At 45.7% G+C, this 15,156-nt stretch overlaps 1 protein-coding gene and 1 long non-coding RNA gene across 4 annotated transcripts in view; one reads left to right on the top strand and one right to left on the bottom strand.

The window, feature by feature from the left end:
• camsap2b (calmodulin regulated spectrin-associated protein family, member 2b) overlaps positions 1 to 8,930 on the bottom strand; it is a 66,145-nt gene extending 57,215 nt beyond the window's left edge. For 2 of the 3 annotated variants that reach the window (XM_081722826.1, XM_035528530.2), the window contains exon 1: positions 8,336 to 8,929. In XM_081722826.1, coding sequence (XP_081578952.1) covers positions 8,336 to 8,522 — 187 coding nt within the window. In that variant the 5' untranslated portion in view covers positions 8,523 to 8,929. Of the gene's footprint in view, positions 1 to 8,335 lie in introns of all 3 variants that reach the window. The other variant, XM_081722825.1, reaches the window with a different exon arrangement.
• A 40-nt stretch (positions 8,931 to 8,970) lies between these two features.
• LOC145659737 (uncharacterized) lies at positions 8,971 to 13,901 on the top strand. The gene is made up of 2 exons (XR_014125857.1): positions 8,971 to 9,113; positions 12,384 to 13,901. It is a non-coding gene; the product is annotated as an uncharacterized LOC145659737 (long non-coding RNA).
• The last annotated feature ends 1,255 nt before the right edge of the window (positions 13,902 to 15,156 follow it).

Below are 15,156 nucleotides of genomic sequence, written 5' to 3'. Positions count from 1 at the left end.
TTTGTAAATGCTCTGTGTGTATTAATTAGCTGCTAAACTCAGTAAACTCAGTGTTTTAAAACTATGAGTAAAACATTTATATGTTCACCTTTGTAACTGCTCTGTGTGTATTAATTAGCTGCTAAAATCAGTAAACTCAGTGTTTCAAAACTATGAGCAAAACATTTATATGTCCACATTTGTAACTGCTGTGTGTATGAATTAGCTGCTAAAAATCAGTAAACTCAGTGTTTTAAAACTATGAGTAAAACATTTATATGTCCACATTTGTAACTGCTCTGTGTGTATTAATTAGCTGCTTAAATCAGTAAACTGTGTTTTAAAACTATGAGTAAAACATTTATATGTCCACATTTGTAACTGCTCTGTGTGTATTAATTAGCTGCTAAAATCAGTAAACTCACAGTGTCTTAAAACTATGAGTAAAACATTTTAATTTGTAGATTAGAAGACACTGTAAACATTCCTGCTCTCTCACACTTCCCCACCGTGAGCCACAATCTGGGGGTGGATTCCTGCTTTTCCCAAGTTATTTCCTCTGTGTGTGTGTGTGTGTGTGTGTGTGTGTGTGTGTGTGTGTGTGTGTGTGTGTGTGTGTGTGTGTGTGTGTTCACAGCAGTAGGAAACACATGTCTTAAAGGTGTAGTACTTATCTTTTGTGTCTTAGCATGTTCAAGCATGCCAAGTGTGTGTATGCTCGTTCGTGTGTGTGTGTGTGTGTGTGTGTGTGTGTGTGTGTGCATGTTTGTTCAGCAGCAAGGAACACATTGTACAGTTGCAAGAAACACATCTCAAAGGTGCAGTATTTATCCTTTGTGTCTTCTGTATGTTCAAGCATGCGTGTGTGGGGGGTGGGTGTATGTGTCTGTGAGAGAGAGATTGAGAGCACGCAGGTCTTCTGTTGAATCTATGTGTTTATGTGCCTCTGACGCACACCTGCCGTGTGGCAACACTTCTGAGTTTTACATGTTCAGACCTCATCAGCTCATCATCAAACATGGGTTTCAGCTTGGAAAACTTGAAATCCAAAACTACAAAACATTCAACAAAAATATCTGGGTCAGGGAAAACCTCCTCCTGCCAAACTCACACACCTCCCCCAGAGAAACATACACACAGACTCTTTCCTGAACCCACTCCTAAAAAGTGCTTTTCCTGTTGTGTTCCTGAGCAGTGGGACACAGGCAGGAAGTGACTCCGCACAGAGGAAGTGAGGAGTTCGGCTGCTGTAGTATTCGTCTCTGTGCAACACTGACAGTCTCAGCAGCCAGACCCCGCCCCTCGCACCAGGGCTACTAGACCCCGCCCCTCGCACCAGGGCTACTAGACCCCACCCCTCGCACCAGGGCTACTAGACCCCGCCCCTCGCACCGGAGCTACTAGACTCCGCCCCTCGCACCGGAGCTGCTAGACGCCGCCGCTCACACTGGAGCTGCTAGACGCCAACCCTCACACTGGGGCTGCTAGACGCCAACCCTCACACTGGGGCTGCTAGACGCCAACCCTCACACTGGGGCTGCTAGACGCCAACCCTCACACTGGGGCTGCTAGACGCCACCCCTCACACTGGGGCTGCTAGACGCCACCCCTCACACTGGGGCTGCTAGACGCCACCCCTCACAATGGGGCTGCTAGACGCCACCCCTCACACTGGGGCTGCTAGACGCCACCCCTCACACTGGGGCTGCTAGACGCCAACCCTCACACTGGAGCTACTAGACGCCACCGCTCACACTGGGGCTGCTAGACGCCACCCCTCACACTGGAGCTGCTAGACGCCAACCCTCACACTGGAGCTACTAGACTCTGCCCCTCCCACCGGAACTGCTAGACGCCACCCCTCACACTGGAGCTGCTAGACGCCAACCCTCACACTGGAGCTGCTAGACACCACCCCTCACACTGGGGCTGCTAGACGCCACCCCTCACACTGGAGCTGCTAGACACCACCCCTCACACTGGGGCTTCTAGACCCCTCACACTGGGTTGCCTGATATATTTGTTAATAATTATTGTCTTTACATTATTGTTCTAGTCAAAAAGGCTTTCATATGCAAATGAACCATTTGCCAGATCTCACCAATTAAGAATTTGCTAATTTAATTATAACTTTGTTTTTTATTATAACCTTATACAAAGCTCTCATAAGAGAATCTGAACATTCATACTATAAGTTATAAGCATGAAAAAGGAACAAGCCTTCATCCAACATGAGTTTTTCTGCTTGGTAAGGGGCTTAGTTACTCAACAGCTCTCTGTAAAATATAACCCATTCACCACTAGACCAAGTTTTATTTTCTATTTTATAAAAAAAAACAAACCAAAAAAAAAAAAACCAGGATAACAGTGGAGCTGACCAGGAGAAAAGAAAACAGAATATAGATAATACATTCATCACAGATGCCAAATCGTGTAATAGTTTAGTTTAATATCTGTTTATTATTGTCATGTTCAGCTCCACTGTTCTCATGTTCAGCTGGTCAGCTCCACTGTTCTCATGTTCAGCTTGTCTGTGGTCATGTTCAGCTCCACTGTTCTCATGTTCAGCTCCATTGTTCTCATGTTCAGCTCCATTGTTCTCATGTTCAGCTCCACTGGTCTCCTGGTCAGCTGATCATCTCCACTGTTCTCATGATCAGCTCCACTGTTTATGTTCATCTGATCATCTCCACTGTTCTTATGTTCAGCTCCACTGTTCTCATGTTCAGCTGATCAGCTCTACTGTTCTCATATTTAGCTCCACTATTCTCATGTTCAGCTCTACTGTTCTCATGTTCAGCTCCATTGCTCTCATGTTCAGCTCCACTGTTCTCATTTTCAGCTGATCAGCTCTACTGGTCTCATGTTCAGCTCCACTGTTCTCATGTTCAGCTCCACTGTTCTCATGTTCATCTGATCAGCTCTACTGTTCTCATGTTCAGCTCCACTATTCTCATGTTCAGCTCCACTGTTCTCATGTTTAGCTCCACTGTTCTCATGTTCAGCTCCACTGTTCTCATGTTCAGCTCCACTGTTCTCATGTTCAGCTCCACTGTTCCCATGTTCATCTGATCAGCTCTACTGTTCTCATATTTAGCACCACTATTCTCATGTTCAGCTCCACTATTCTCATGTTCAGCTCCACTATTCTCATGTTTCGCCTTCTCTCAGTAATGTGGCTACCCCTGCCTGCACCCTAATTCACAGAAAGCATCTGTTCACAGTTCTTTCTGCTGCCAACATTATCGGTGTCAATATCAGTATCAGTTAGTAATCTCAGCCTTATTTCATACTGCGCTGTCCTACATTATCCACAGGAAACACTATAACTGACTAACATCCTATAGCCAATCTCAAACCCCAAAACAGACGCTCTTCATCCAAATCTGAGTTCATAGTACAGACTCTGAACCACAGAACCACAGATATTAACTAAGTTGGCCATTAAACCACAAACACTGAACAGGCTCTGGAAGAAGGATGGACAGTTTTATCTGAATCTGTCAGTCAAAAGAACATTGCTATTGAAGGTTATGATGTCAAGATATATGAGATCTAACCTGTAATCTGAAGACTGCAGATGAGTTTGAGTCTAGAAAGGCCACGGCACTGTTTGGCCAGACACTTTCCTGTGTGTTCATTCAGCATACACTCCTTTATAAAGATTGGGAAATGGGCCAATTACACACAGTCAAAGAAAATGTGCTTGTAAGTTTTCATTTCCGTTGCAGGCTGGAGGGAAAAAAATCCCCCCTCCCTGTTTGCATTGCAACCAGCTGATGCTCAATTGCAGGTCGCATGCGTGTGAGGCGTATGAACACATTCCTCAGGCCACTGTGCAGCAAGACACAAGCAGTACCAGGCCACAGACGTTAGTCAGAGGGACAAGACTCACCTCTGTTCAGTTCCAGCTCCCACCACACTGCTCTGTGCAGGAAGAGCTCAGCTGGTGCTTTCATTTAAATGGACTTACAGAGGAAGCTGCTAATTAGTAACTTGTTTCTCAGCAGTCAGCACTGAATCCATAACTTTGAGTATGCTAGCAAAGAACCAGAAACCTCAAGAGTGCTAGCAAAGAACCCATAACATCAAGAGTGCTAGCACTGAACACATAACATCAACCATTCTAGCATTGAACCCGTAACGTCAAGTGTGCTAGCACTGAACCCACAACCTCTCGCATGCTAACTGTTGCTAATCTGGCCTACAGCAAGCTGATGGCAGCACACTTAGTGGAAGCTGTGCTGTTACTCATCTTAGTGTTTTGGTTGACAACGCACGAGAATGCTAATGGCTACTCCTGCTTTTGTGAGTCTTGTGGGTTATCAGAGTTCCTCTGTTGGCACAGAGTTTCAGACATGAGACAAAGAGCATAAAGACAAAACAGGAGGTTGGACCCCTCCCACCTGTCCAGAGTGAGCTTGCTAAGTGGCCCCTCCCACCTGTCCAGAGTGACCTTGCTAAGTGGCCCCTCCCACCTGGTCAGCGTGACCTTGCTAAGTGGCCCCTCCCACCTGGTCAGCGTGACCTAGCTAAGTGGAGCATGTTGGGTGTGTTCAGTGTGTGGGGTTGGAGTGTGTTGGGTGTGTTCAGTGTGTTGGGTGTGTTCAGTGAGAGAGAGGGGATAACAGAAGGAGAGACAGGACAAGAGTGAGACAAAGGAATTCAGTGAGAGGAGAGACAGTGAGAGGAGAGACAGTGAGAGGAGCGACAGGTCAATGAGAGGAGAGAGCTAAGTGAGAGGAGAGACAGGTCAGTGAGAGGAGAGACAGGTCAGTGAGAGGAGAGAGCTAAGTGAGAGGAGAGACAGGTCAGTGAGAGGAGAGACAGGTCAGTGAGAGGAGAGAGCTAAGTGAGAGGAGAGACAGGTCAGTGAGAGGAGAGAGCTAAGTGAGAGGAGAGACAGGTCAGTGAGAGGAGAGACAGGCCAGTGAGAGGAGAGAGCTAAGTGAGAGGAGAGACAGGTCAGTGAGAGGAGAGAGCTAAGTGAGAGGAGAGACAGGTCAGTGAGAGGAGAGACAGGTCAGTGAGAGGAGAGAGCTAAGTGAGAGGAGAGACAGGTCAGTGAGAGGAGAGACAGGTCAGTGAGAGGAGAGACAGGTCAGTGAGAGGAGAGACAGGTCAGTGAGAGGAGAGAGCTAAGTGAGAGGAGAGACAGGTCAGTGAGAGGAGAGACAGGTCAGTGAGAGGAGAGAGCTAAGTGAGAGGAGAGACAGGTCAGTGAGAGGAGAGACAGGTCAGTGAGAGGAGAGAGCTAAGTGAGAGGAGAGACAGGTCAGTGAGAGGAGAGAGCTAAGTGAGAGGAGAGACAGGTCAGTGAGAGGAGAGACAGGCCAGTGAGAGGAGAGAGCTAAGTGAGAGGAGAGACAGGTCAGTGAGAGGAGAGAGCTAAGTGAGAGGAGAGACAGGTCAGTGAGAGGAGAGACAGGTCAGTGAGAGGAGAGAGCTAAGTGAGAGGAGAGACAGGTCAGTGAGAGGAGAGACAGGTCAGTGAGAGGAGAGACAGGTCAGTGAGAGGAGAGACAGGTCAGTGAGAGGAGAGAGCTAAGTGAGAGGAGAGACAGGTCAGTGAGAGGAGAGACAGGTCAGTGAGAGGAGAGAGCTAAGTGAGAGGAGAGACAGGTCAGTGAGAGGAGAGAGCTAAGTGAGAGGAGAGACAGGTCAGTGAGAGGAGAGAGCTAAGTGAGAGGAGAGACAGGTCAGTGAGAGGAGAGACAGGTCCGTGAGAGCTCCATCTACACCACTGCTGTTTAGTAGCCTACTTGAATGAGGGTTTGTGAAACCTCTCTGAAACTCTATAAAATAGTGTCTCTGTGAAATAGTGTCTCTATAAAATCGTGTCTCTATGAAACAGTGTCTATAAAACAGTGTTTATAAAATAGTGTCTAAGAAACAGCGTCTCTATGAAACAGGGTCTATGAAAAAGTCTCTCTATAAAAGTCTCTATGAAACAGTGTCTGTGAAATAGTGTCTCTATGAAAGTGTCTCCATGAAACACTGTCACTTTGAAAGTGTGTCTATAAAACAGTTTCTCTATGAAATAGTCTCTATGAAACAGTTTCTCTATAAAATAGTGTCTCTATAAAATAGTGTCTCTGTGAAACAGTGTCTATAAAATAGTGTCTCTATGAAACTGGGTCCCTATTAAAAAGTGTCTCTATGAAACTGGGTCCCTATTAAAAAGTGTCTCTATGAAACAGTTTCTCTATGAAACAATGTCTCTATAAAATAGTGTCTATGAAACAGGGTCTATGAAACAGTGTCTCTATAAAACAGGGTCTATGAAAAAGTGTCTATATGAAAGAGTGCTCTATGAAACTGTCTATAAAATAGTGTCTCTGTGAAACAGTCTCTATAAAATAGTGTCTCTATGAAACTGGGTCTCTATTAAATAGTGTCTCTATGAAATTGGGTCTCTATAAAATAGTGTCTCTATGAAACAGTGTCTATGAAACAGGGTCGATGAAACAGTGTCTCTGTGAAACAGGGCCTCTATGAAACAGTGTCTATAAAACAGTGTCTCTGTGAAACAGTGTCTATGAAACAGTGTCTCTGTGAAATAGTGTCTATGAAACAGTGTCTCTGTGAAACAGTGTCTATGAAACAGTGTCTCTATGAAATAGTGTCTCTATGAAACAGTGTCTCTAAGAAACAGTGTCTCGGTGAAACAGGGCCTCTAGGAAACAGTGTCTCTATGAAACAGTGTCTATAAAACAGTGTCTATGAAACAGTGTCTCTATGAAAGTGTCTCTATGAAAGTGTCTATGAAAGTGTCTCTATGAAAGTGTCTATGAAACAGTGTCTCTGTGAAACAGTGTCTATGAAACAGTGTCTCTGTGAAAGTGTCTATGAAACAGTGTCTCTATGAAACAGTGTCTATTAAATAGTGTCTCTATGAAATAGGGTTTCTATGAAATAGTGTCTCTATGAAACAGTGTCTATGAAACAGGGTCGATGAAACAGTGTCTCTGTGAAACAGTGTCTCTATGAAACAGTGTCTCTGTGAAACTGTCTCTGTGAAACAGTGTCTATGAAACTGTCTCTGTGAAACAGTGTCTATGAAACTGTCTCTGTGAAACAGTGTCTATGAAACAGTGTCTCTATGAAACAGTGTCTATGAAACAGTGTCTCTATGAAACAGTGTCTCTGTGAAACAGTGTCTCTGTGAAACAGGGTCTATGAAACTGTCTATGAAACAGTGTCTCTATGAAACAGTGTCTCTATGAAACAGTGTCTCTGTGAAACAGTGTCTCTGTGAAACAGTGTCTATGAAACAGTGTCTATGAAACAGTGTCTCTGTGAAACAGTGTCTCTATGAAAGTGTCTCTATGAAACAGTGTCTATGAAACAGTGTCTATGAAACAGTGTCTCTATGAAACAGTGTCTCTGTGAAACAGTGTCTCTGTGAAACAGCATCTCTATGAAACAGCGTCTCTATGAAACAGCGTCTCTATGAAACAGTGCTCACTTGTGCCCATCTGAGCCTGCAGATGTGGTAAATGGTAAATAGTTGGAAATCAAGTGGCTGCTGTTGCCTTTGGACTTTATGTTCTAAAACTTTGTGTAGTTTCCTGGTGTAATAATGTCTGACAGAAGAAAGCAAAGTGATGGCAGAACCATTACAGGACTGTGTGTGGATGTGTGTGGGTGTGTGGATGTGGTATGTGGGTGTGTGTAGATGTGTGTGGATGTGGTGTGTGGATGTGGTGTGTGGGTGTGTATCTTGATAACGCATTATGTGTGGTCAGTAACACACGTAATATGTATGTTTGTCCATCACATCATATGTCCTTGGCCTCTAGTCTCTCATCTTAGACATTTAGGTCAAATTTGCATTTCGTTTTAAATCTTCTTTTATTCATCCATCTTCTCACCTACTCTGTTTTACAGTTCTCTTTTACAGAAGCACACTACATTCAAACGAATCATTTAGGAAACCACGAATTTGCAAGTTCTAGGAGAGCAGTTGTCATTTTTTCCTAGCGCCCGAGGACAGACCCCGCCCTGTGGGAATGCTCCGACTTCCAGCTTTCCAGAGGCATTCAGCAACAGTTAATCCCTCCCTGTCCCTGCTGCTAAACCAACGTCTCCGGGACGACTGCAGATGCTTCTACTAATTCATCTCTAGTCGCAGCGCGCAGAATGACGTTGCAGTGCTTTCACATCTCGCCTCTTCCACATGGCTTTGAAGAGCACTCGCGAGCGGAAAATTACTCAGTTACGGTCACGGGGTAAAAGCAGAGAACGCAACGTAAGCTCGCGGTGCTTATTTAACACTGCCCCAAGTACAAAATATTTTTGGTCTCGCATTTTCTCCACAGATAAGGTTTGGAAAATATGTCAAAACGCCACGTACCTGACCCAAAGGCTTTGGCCACGAGCCACGTTAAACTGCTCGAGATTTTAGCCCTCGTGAAATCATAATGATCAAACGGTTTGATGTCCGGGACGACGAATGTCCTCGCGCACTGCTTGGCGTCTCCCATCGTGGGATCCACGCGGGGATGCATTAGAGCCCACGAGCGCGGACGCGCCGATGACATTCCAGCGAAAACCTTCGTGCGAATAGCGGTACAGTGCTCGAGCCGCCGGTTCCCGAGTATCGCTCTCCACGCCCGCGCCGCGCTTGAGGGACGTGCCGCTCGGCAGCGCGCTCGAGCCCAGACGACTGCGGTAGTGTTCCCCCGTTCACCCGTTCCCTGGCATGATCCCGTTACCGTAGCGGATCCACTTCTAGGATGAACCGTGAAGGCTCTACTCGGCCATGTTTAGGGGCGTCAGTGCGATAAGCACGTAGGTTCTAGGATGACGTTTTATCATTCTCGCGTGTCATTTTTACGGATTTTCCTCTTTCTTTAACTTTGAGTATTTCCCCTGAAGTCAGTCAACCTCTCTCTCTCTCCCTCTTTCTTTCTCTCTCTCTCCCTCTCCCCTCCCTCTCTCTCCCTCTCTCTCTCCCTCTTTCTCTCTCTCCCTCTCCCCTCCCTCTCTCCCCCCCCTCCCTCCCCCCCCCCCCCCCCTCTCTCTCTCTCTCTCTCTCTCTCTCTCTCTCTCTCTCTGCGGTCCGCCTGCTGCACTGGCCTGGAATCGGAGGAGCTGCACTGCGCTTGCGAGATACGCCCCAACGCAGTCCGGTAAGGCTGGCCACTCAGTCCCGCCGCGTGCGTTTCCGCTGCGCTCTCGTGACACGCTCGTTCAGGGGCCTATTGATGCACACTACCCCACCCCATTTGTATATAATACAAATTAAAATTGTTAATTTAAGTAAGGATTTGAGTAAGGATTTGAGTAATTCTTTGAGTAAGGATTTGAGTAATTCTTTGAGTAAGGATCCAGGGACTACCACAGCTCTTTCATTCCTGTCTCAACAAGAAGTTCACCTCTCTTAGGCGTCACTGCTTTTGACTTCCTGTCCAGCATCCCCTCACTGTTTACAACAGAGCACGTCAATACCATGAGACAGGAAGAGGTGGGGCCTTGATGTCAGCACTGCGAGACAGGAAGAGGTGGGGCCTTGATATCAGCACTGTGAGACAGGAAGAGGTGGGGCCTTGATATCAGCACTGTGAGACAGGAAGAGGTGGGGCCTTGATATCAGCACTGTGAGACAGGAAGAGGTGGGGCCTTGATGTCAGCACTGTGAGACAGAAAGAGGTGGGGCCTTGATATCAGCACTGCGAGACAGGAAGAGGTGGGGCCTTGATGTCAGTACTGTGAGACAGGAAGAGGTGGGGCCTTGATATCAGCACAGTGAGACAGGAAGAGGTGGGGCCTTGATGTCAGCACCGTGAGACAGGAAGAGGTGGGGCCTTGATATCAGTACTGTGAGACAGGAAGAGGTGGGGCCTTGATATCAGTACTGTGAGACAGGAAAAGGTGGGGCCTTGATGTCAGCAATGTGAGACAGGAAGAGGTGGGGCCTTGATGTCAGCACCGTGAGACAGGAAGAGGTGGGGCCTTGATATCAGTACTGTGAGACAGGAAAAGGTGTGGCCTTGATGTCAGCACTGTGAGACAGGAAGAGGTGGGGCCTTGATATCAGCACTGCGAGACAGGAAGAGGTGGGGCCTTGATGTCAGTACTGTGAGACAGGAAGAGGTGGGGCCTTGATATCAGCACTGTGAGACAGGAAGAGGTGGGGCCTTGATATCAGCACCGTGAGACAGGAAGAGGTGGGGCCTTGATATCAGCACTGTGAGACAGGAAGGGGTGGGGCCTTGATATCAGCCTTGATATCAGCACTGTGAGACAGGAAAAGGTGGGGCCTTGATATCAGCACTGTGAGACAGGAAGAGGTGGGGCCTTGATGTCAGCACTGTGAGACAGGAAGAGGTGGGGCCTTGATGTCAGCACCGTGAGACAGGAAAAGGTGGGGCCTTGATGTCAGCACTGTGAGACAGGAAGAGGTGGGGCCTTGATATCAGCACTGTGAGACAGGAAGAGGTGGGGCCTTGATATCAGCACTGTGAGACAGGAAGAGGCCTTGATATCAGCACTGTGAGACAGGAAGAGGTGGGGCCTTGATATCAGCACTGTGAGACAGGAAGAGGTGGGGCCTTGATATCAGCACTGTGAGACAGGAAGAGGTGGGGCCTTGATATCAGCACTGTGAGACAGGAAGGGGTGGGGCCTTGATATCAGCCTTGATATCAGTACTGTGAGACAGGAAAAGGTGGGGCCTTGATATCAGCACCGTGAGACAGGAAGAGGTGGGGCCTTGATATCAGCACCGTGAGACAGGAAGAGGTGGGGCCTTGATGTCAGCACCGTGAGACAGGAAGAGGTGGGGCCTTGATGTCAGCACCGTGAGACAGGAAGAGGTGGGGCCTTGATGTCAGAACCGTGAGACAGGAAGAGGTGGGGCCTTGATGTCAGAACCGTGAGACAGGAAGAGGTGGGGCCTTGATGTCAGTACTGTGAGACAGGAAGAGGTGGGGCCTTGATATCAGTACTGTGAGACAGGAAAAGGTGGGGCCTTGAAATCAGCACTGTGAGACAGGAAGAGGTGGGGCCTTGATATCAGACACACACAGACATAGACACACACACATACAGACACACACAGACAGACACACACAGACAGACACACACACACACACACACAGTTTGGTCTCCTCCCCCTGGAACTCCCCCAGATCATAGAAGATGAGCAGGTAGGTTGAAACAAGGCAAACACAAAACTGTCTTAAGCATCTTTAACCTATGCATATGCGCTACAACACAGGTATGCATTAAAGGTGTGCTGAGTTATACAGCTCTCCCGACCAACAGATGCTGTGTGATATAGATACGTTACGTTGTATAGGTTTAAACATTTAGGTAGAAGTTAGTACTAAAGCTGCGCCCTCAGCTGGTCATGGAGTGAATTCACAGGCCACTCACATTGCTTTGACTCATAGCTGTGACTTTCCGTTCAGTTAGAAAGGAAAAGGTCTTTGGATATCCACCCGTTTCCTAAGAGCCTAAAATCAGGGTGAACTCTACAGGGTCATACCAGACAAAAGCCTGTGTTTCCGCTGCTTTGTCGTAGATGATTATCGTGGAAAACTGAATTTCTCTCGCTTTATTGAAATAACAAAAAAAAATTGACGTAAAATATATTTAAAGTTTCAAACCTCCCCATTTACTCATCCGGTTTGTATATGGAGACTAATCTGCCAAACTAGCCTGTTTCTCTGATTTAACAAGAATAACCTCATTTACATATCTCTGCCTATTCAGCCTATAGCAGTGTAGCCACGCCCAATGACCGTTCACTCACAACGCTGTTTTTGAACGAGGCTCAATGCAGGGCATCCAATCAGAGCAGAGCTCATTTTGCTTATATGCGTCTTAAAGGTGCAGTAACAAGCAGCCTGTTTAATTCTAAGGGGTAAGAAGAGGTTGGAAAATGGGTGTAAAAATGAATTATGACTGGAACATAAAGCCACACAGAAGATGTAAGTGGACATCAAGAAAAAGTATAAAATAAAATAAATAAAGAGCGGTTTCCCGCTCTTGGAAGCCTACATGATTAGGAGATTAGGATTTACCTGATTTCACCCGCCTGCTGCTCGTCAGCTAATTGGTGATCAGGTTTGGAGCATAAGTGATTTTTAAAGCGGGGAACGTACTACGCTCTGTAGTGATACTGCCCTCTAGGACTTGTCACTGACACACCAAGCCTGTATTAAAAGTCAAGCACCACTAGGGGGCAGCAACCTTTCAAGAATCCTGCGTTCTCCTGACAGTGCATAAACGCCTTTATAAGTCAGCTATGGGAAACAGAACCAAGGCCTCCTTCCAGAAGTCATATTTTATCTTTTGCTTCTTCCAAAAGCCAACACGGCTCAATGAACTTGTACAATGTTCACACAATGTTCTTGGGTAACTTAGTTTTGCTTCATTTGTTTTCTTCACTGTAGGTGCATGTCTGTCTGGGACTGAGTTGTTGCTTTAAGCTTTCCTGAGTCAGTGAACAAGAGCCAACAAGGCACGCAGTTACCATGAGCCATGGACACGGGACAAAATCAACAACACACGCAAAACCAGGGATGATAAACATGAAATGTTATAGTCGGTTTTCTGGTTAAGATCTGCTTCCTGCTGACTGTAAATCAGACAGAAAGAGAGAGAGAAGGAGAGAGAGCGAGAGAGAGACAGAAGTCTTGTTTGTGACTGTGTATTTGTCCTTTTGATGAATCATATACGTCAAAATCTCACCATGGCGTGTTATCAAGGAAACGATCATCTGTCCCAATCATACAGAAAATATGCACACACACACACACACACACAGCGAGCATGTATATCTCCGACAAAGATGGTTTTTCTGAGTGTACAACAGTGTTTGAGTGCATCTCATCTCGTTCTCAGCTTGTTCTCATCTCGTTCTCAGCTTGTTCTCATCTCGTTCTCAGCTTGTTCTCATCTCATTCTCAGCTTGTTCTCATCTCGTTCTCAGCTTGTTCTCAGCTCTTTCTCTCTCCAGTCTTCACACATCTCAATTTTTTACATCCTTGCACAGATCTAGACAGTGAGCATTCTGAATGTGTGTGTATGTGGGTGAGTGCATGCGTGTGTCTGTGTGTGCATCTGTGTGTGTGTGTAGTTACTTCCTGTTCCTTGTTTTCTCCATGTTCAGAGACACAACTCTGCTTACAACACTAAGAAGCCTCCACAATTCAGATACATGGTCCAGCTGCTCCTATCTACATCTAGGACAAACAGGCAAACACACAAATGTGTCCAGAGCTCACCCCTCAAACACGTCTTACCTGTGTAACACAAACACACACTGTGCACATCCACAAATACTTCTGTTCTGTGAAGGCTTGAATGGTTCCTCATGATATGACAAAAATAAGACACAAATGACGTGAACTGAAAACTCAAATGTTGACTCTAAATCTGGACTGTGGACTCGAGTACTTGGCACTCAGTCTTATGTTCTGTGACACTTACTGAAGTGTCTAATGTCATCACATTAAATCAGCAAGACAACACAACTGCAAGTGTAGCCTATAAAAGTGTAAGGCTATGTTCAAAATAGCGTGCTACGTACTGCATACTACATACTGCATACTATGTACTGCATACTACATACTGTATACTGCATACTATGTACTGTATACTACATACTGTATACTGCATACTACGTACTGTATACTACATACTGTATACTGCTTACTATGTACTGTATATTGGATACTGTATACTGTATACTGCATACTATGTACTGTATACTATGTACTGTATATTGCATACTGTATACTGCATACTATGTACTGTATATTGCATACTGTATACTGCATAATATGTACTGTATACTATGTACTGTATACTACGTAGTGTATATTGCATACTGTATATTGCATATGTATATATTTTATATGTCATACCGAACCCTGTAGAAGTATGCAGTATAATATAATGCAACCATACTACAAGGTCACGTGAATGTATGAATGTTTACATTACATATGAATATTCACATATGAATGTTCTGCCCACTTGGGAAAAATTTTCCACCACCGTTGCATGATGGGATGCAGTCCACCACGTAGTTCGCTCTGGACACATACTGGAGTAAACAGGAGGAAACAGTATCATCTGGGTAGCTTTCACATCCATGTGTATTCTGCTTGCAGGCTGCATTTAGGCCCAGTCAGTATGCAAGTAGCACATAGCCCAGTGGTACTTCAGCTAGACACGTTTCCATGGTTACTACTGACGCCAGCATATACCACGGGGGCAAGATGAACACAGCTAACGCCACTAATACCTGATCACCATTCACTCTCAGAGGTGCAGGGATTAATATTTAATCCCATCATTCAGACTCTTGTTCTTCAGGAGTATGCAATTTACCTTAATACATATTACAGAATAATTTACATAGGCAGTGGAACAACTGATCAGAACAAAGATCAGGAGTTATAATACATTTTAAAACAATTACAGTTGAATACAGCTAACATTTCATATTTAACATATGCTAAAAATGACTACATGACCAAATCATCCCTCTTTCATTTATTTGTCACATCCCTGTTGCGTAATTCCACAAGTGTGTTGAAGCCTCTGTATTGTAAGTTCTGCATGTCTGCATAAAGAATGCATTACCCCGCATTTGCCTCCCACTGACAGATACAGACACGAAGACCTCACTGGTATTTTCTCAGATGGCTTTGATGTTAATGCAGTTTTTTTCTTACATGACTTGGCACTTCCTGCCATTAATAAACAACCGAACGACTTTAATGAACCACAAACAGAATTTCCTGCCCACTACCCCGCTGGATGGTCTGGTCGCAGGGCAACTGTGACTGGGGTGTGCCAGGGCACATTATGTTCACCAGGTTTTCCAAAAAGTGCTGACACAGCTCTTAGTCTAACATTCACTGAGTGTGATCTAATGGATGGAGGAACTGATCCTGGCTCAGTCTGGCAGGCATAGTTTCGCTTCTCTCTATCACACACTATCTCACATACATTATCTCAGAACTGCTTCTAAGTGTTTGTGAAGTGTAAGAGCAGAGCAGGAATGCTACTCCCACGCTGAATACACTGCTTTCTTTGACCTAAGGGAGGCTGGGTCATAAATTCACCAGATATTATTGATGAATACCACATTACGTAATCAGATGTGTAGCCCTGGCAGACTCAGCGCTCAGCACTGAGACCTGCTGAGCACTG

The sequence above is a fragment of the Electrophorus electricus genome, chromosome 11, assembly GCF_041902795.1.
Source record: "Electrophorus electricus isolate QZ-2024a chromosome 11, ASM4190279v1, whole genome shotgun sequence".
NCBI lineage: Eukaryota > Metazoa > Chordata > Actinopteri > Gymnotiformes > Gymnotidae > Electrophorus > Electrophorus electricus.
Note: the sequence above shows the minus strand (reverse complement) of the source record. Positions and strands in the feature narration are given on the sequence as shown.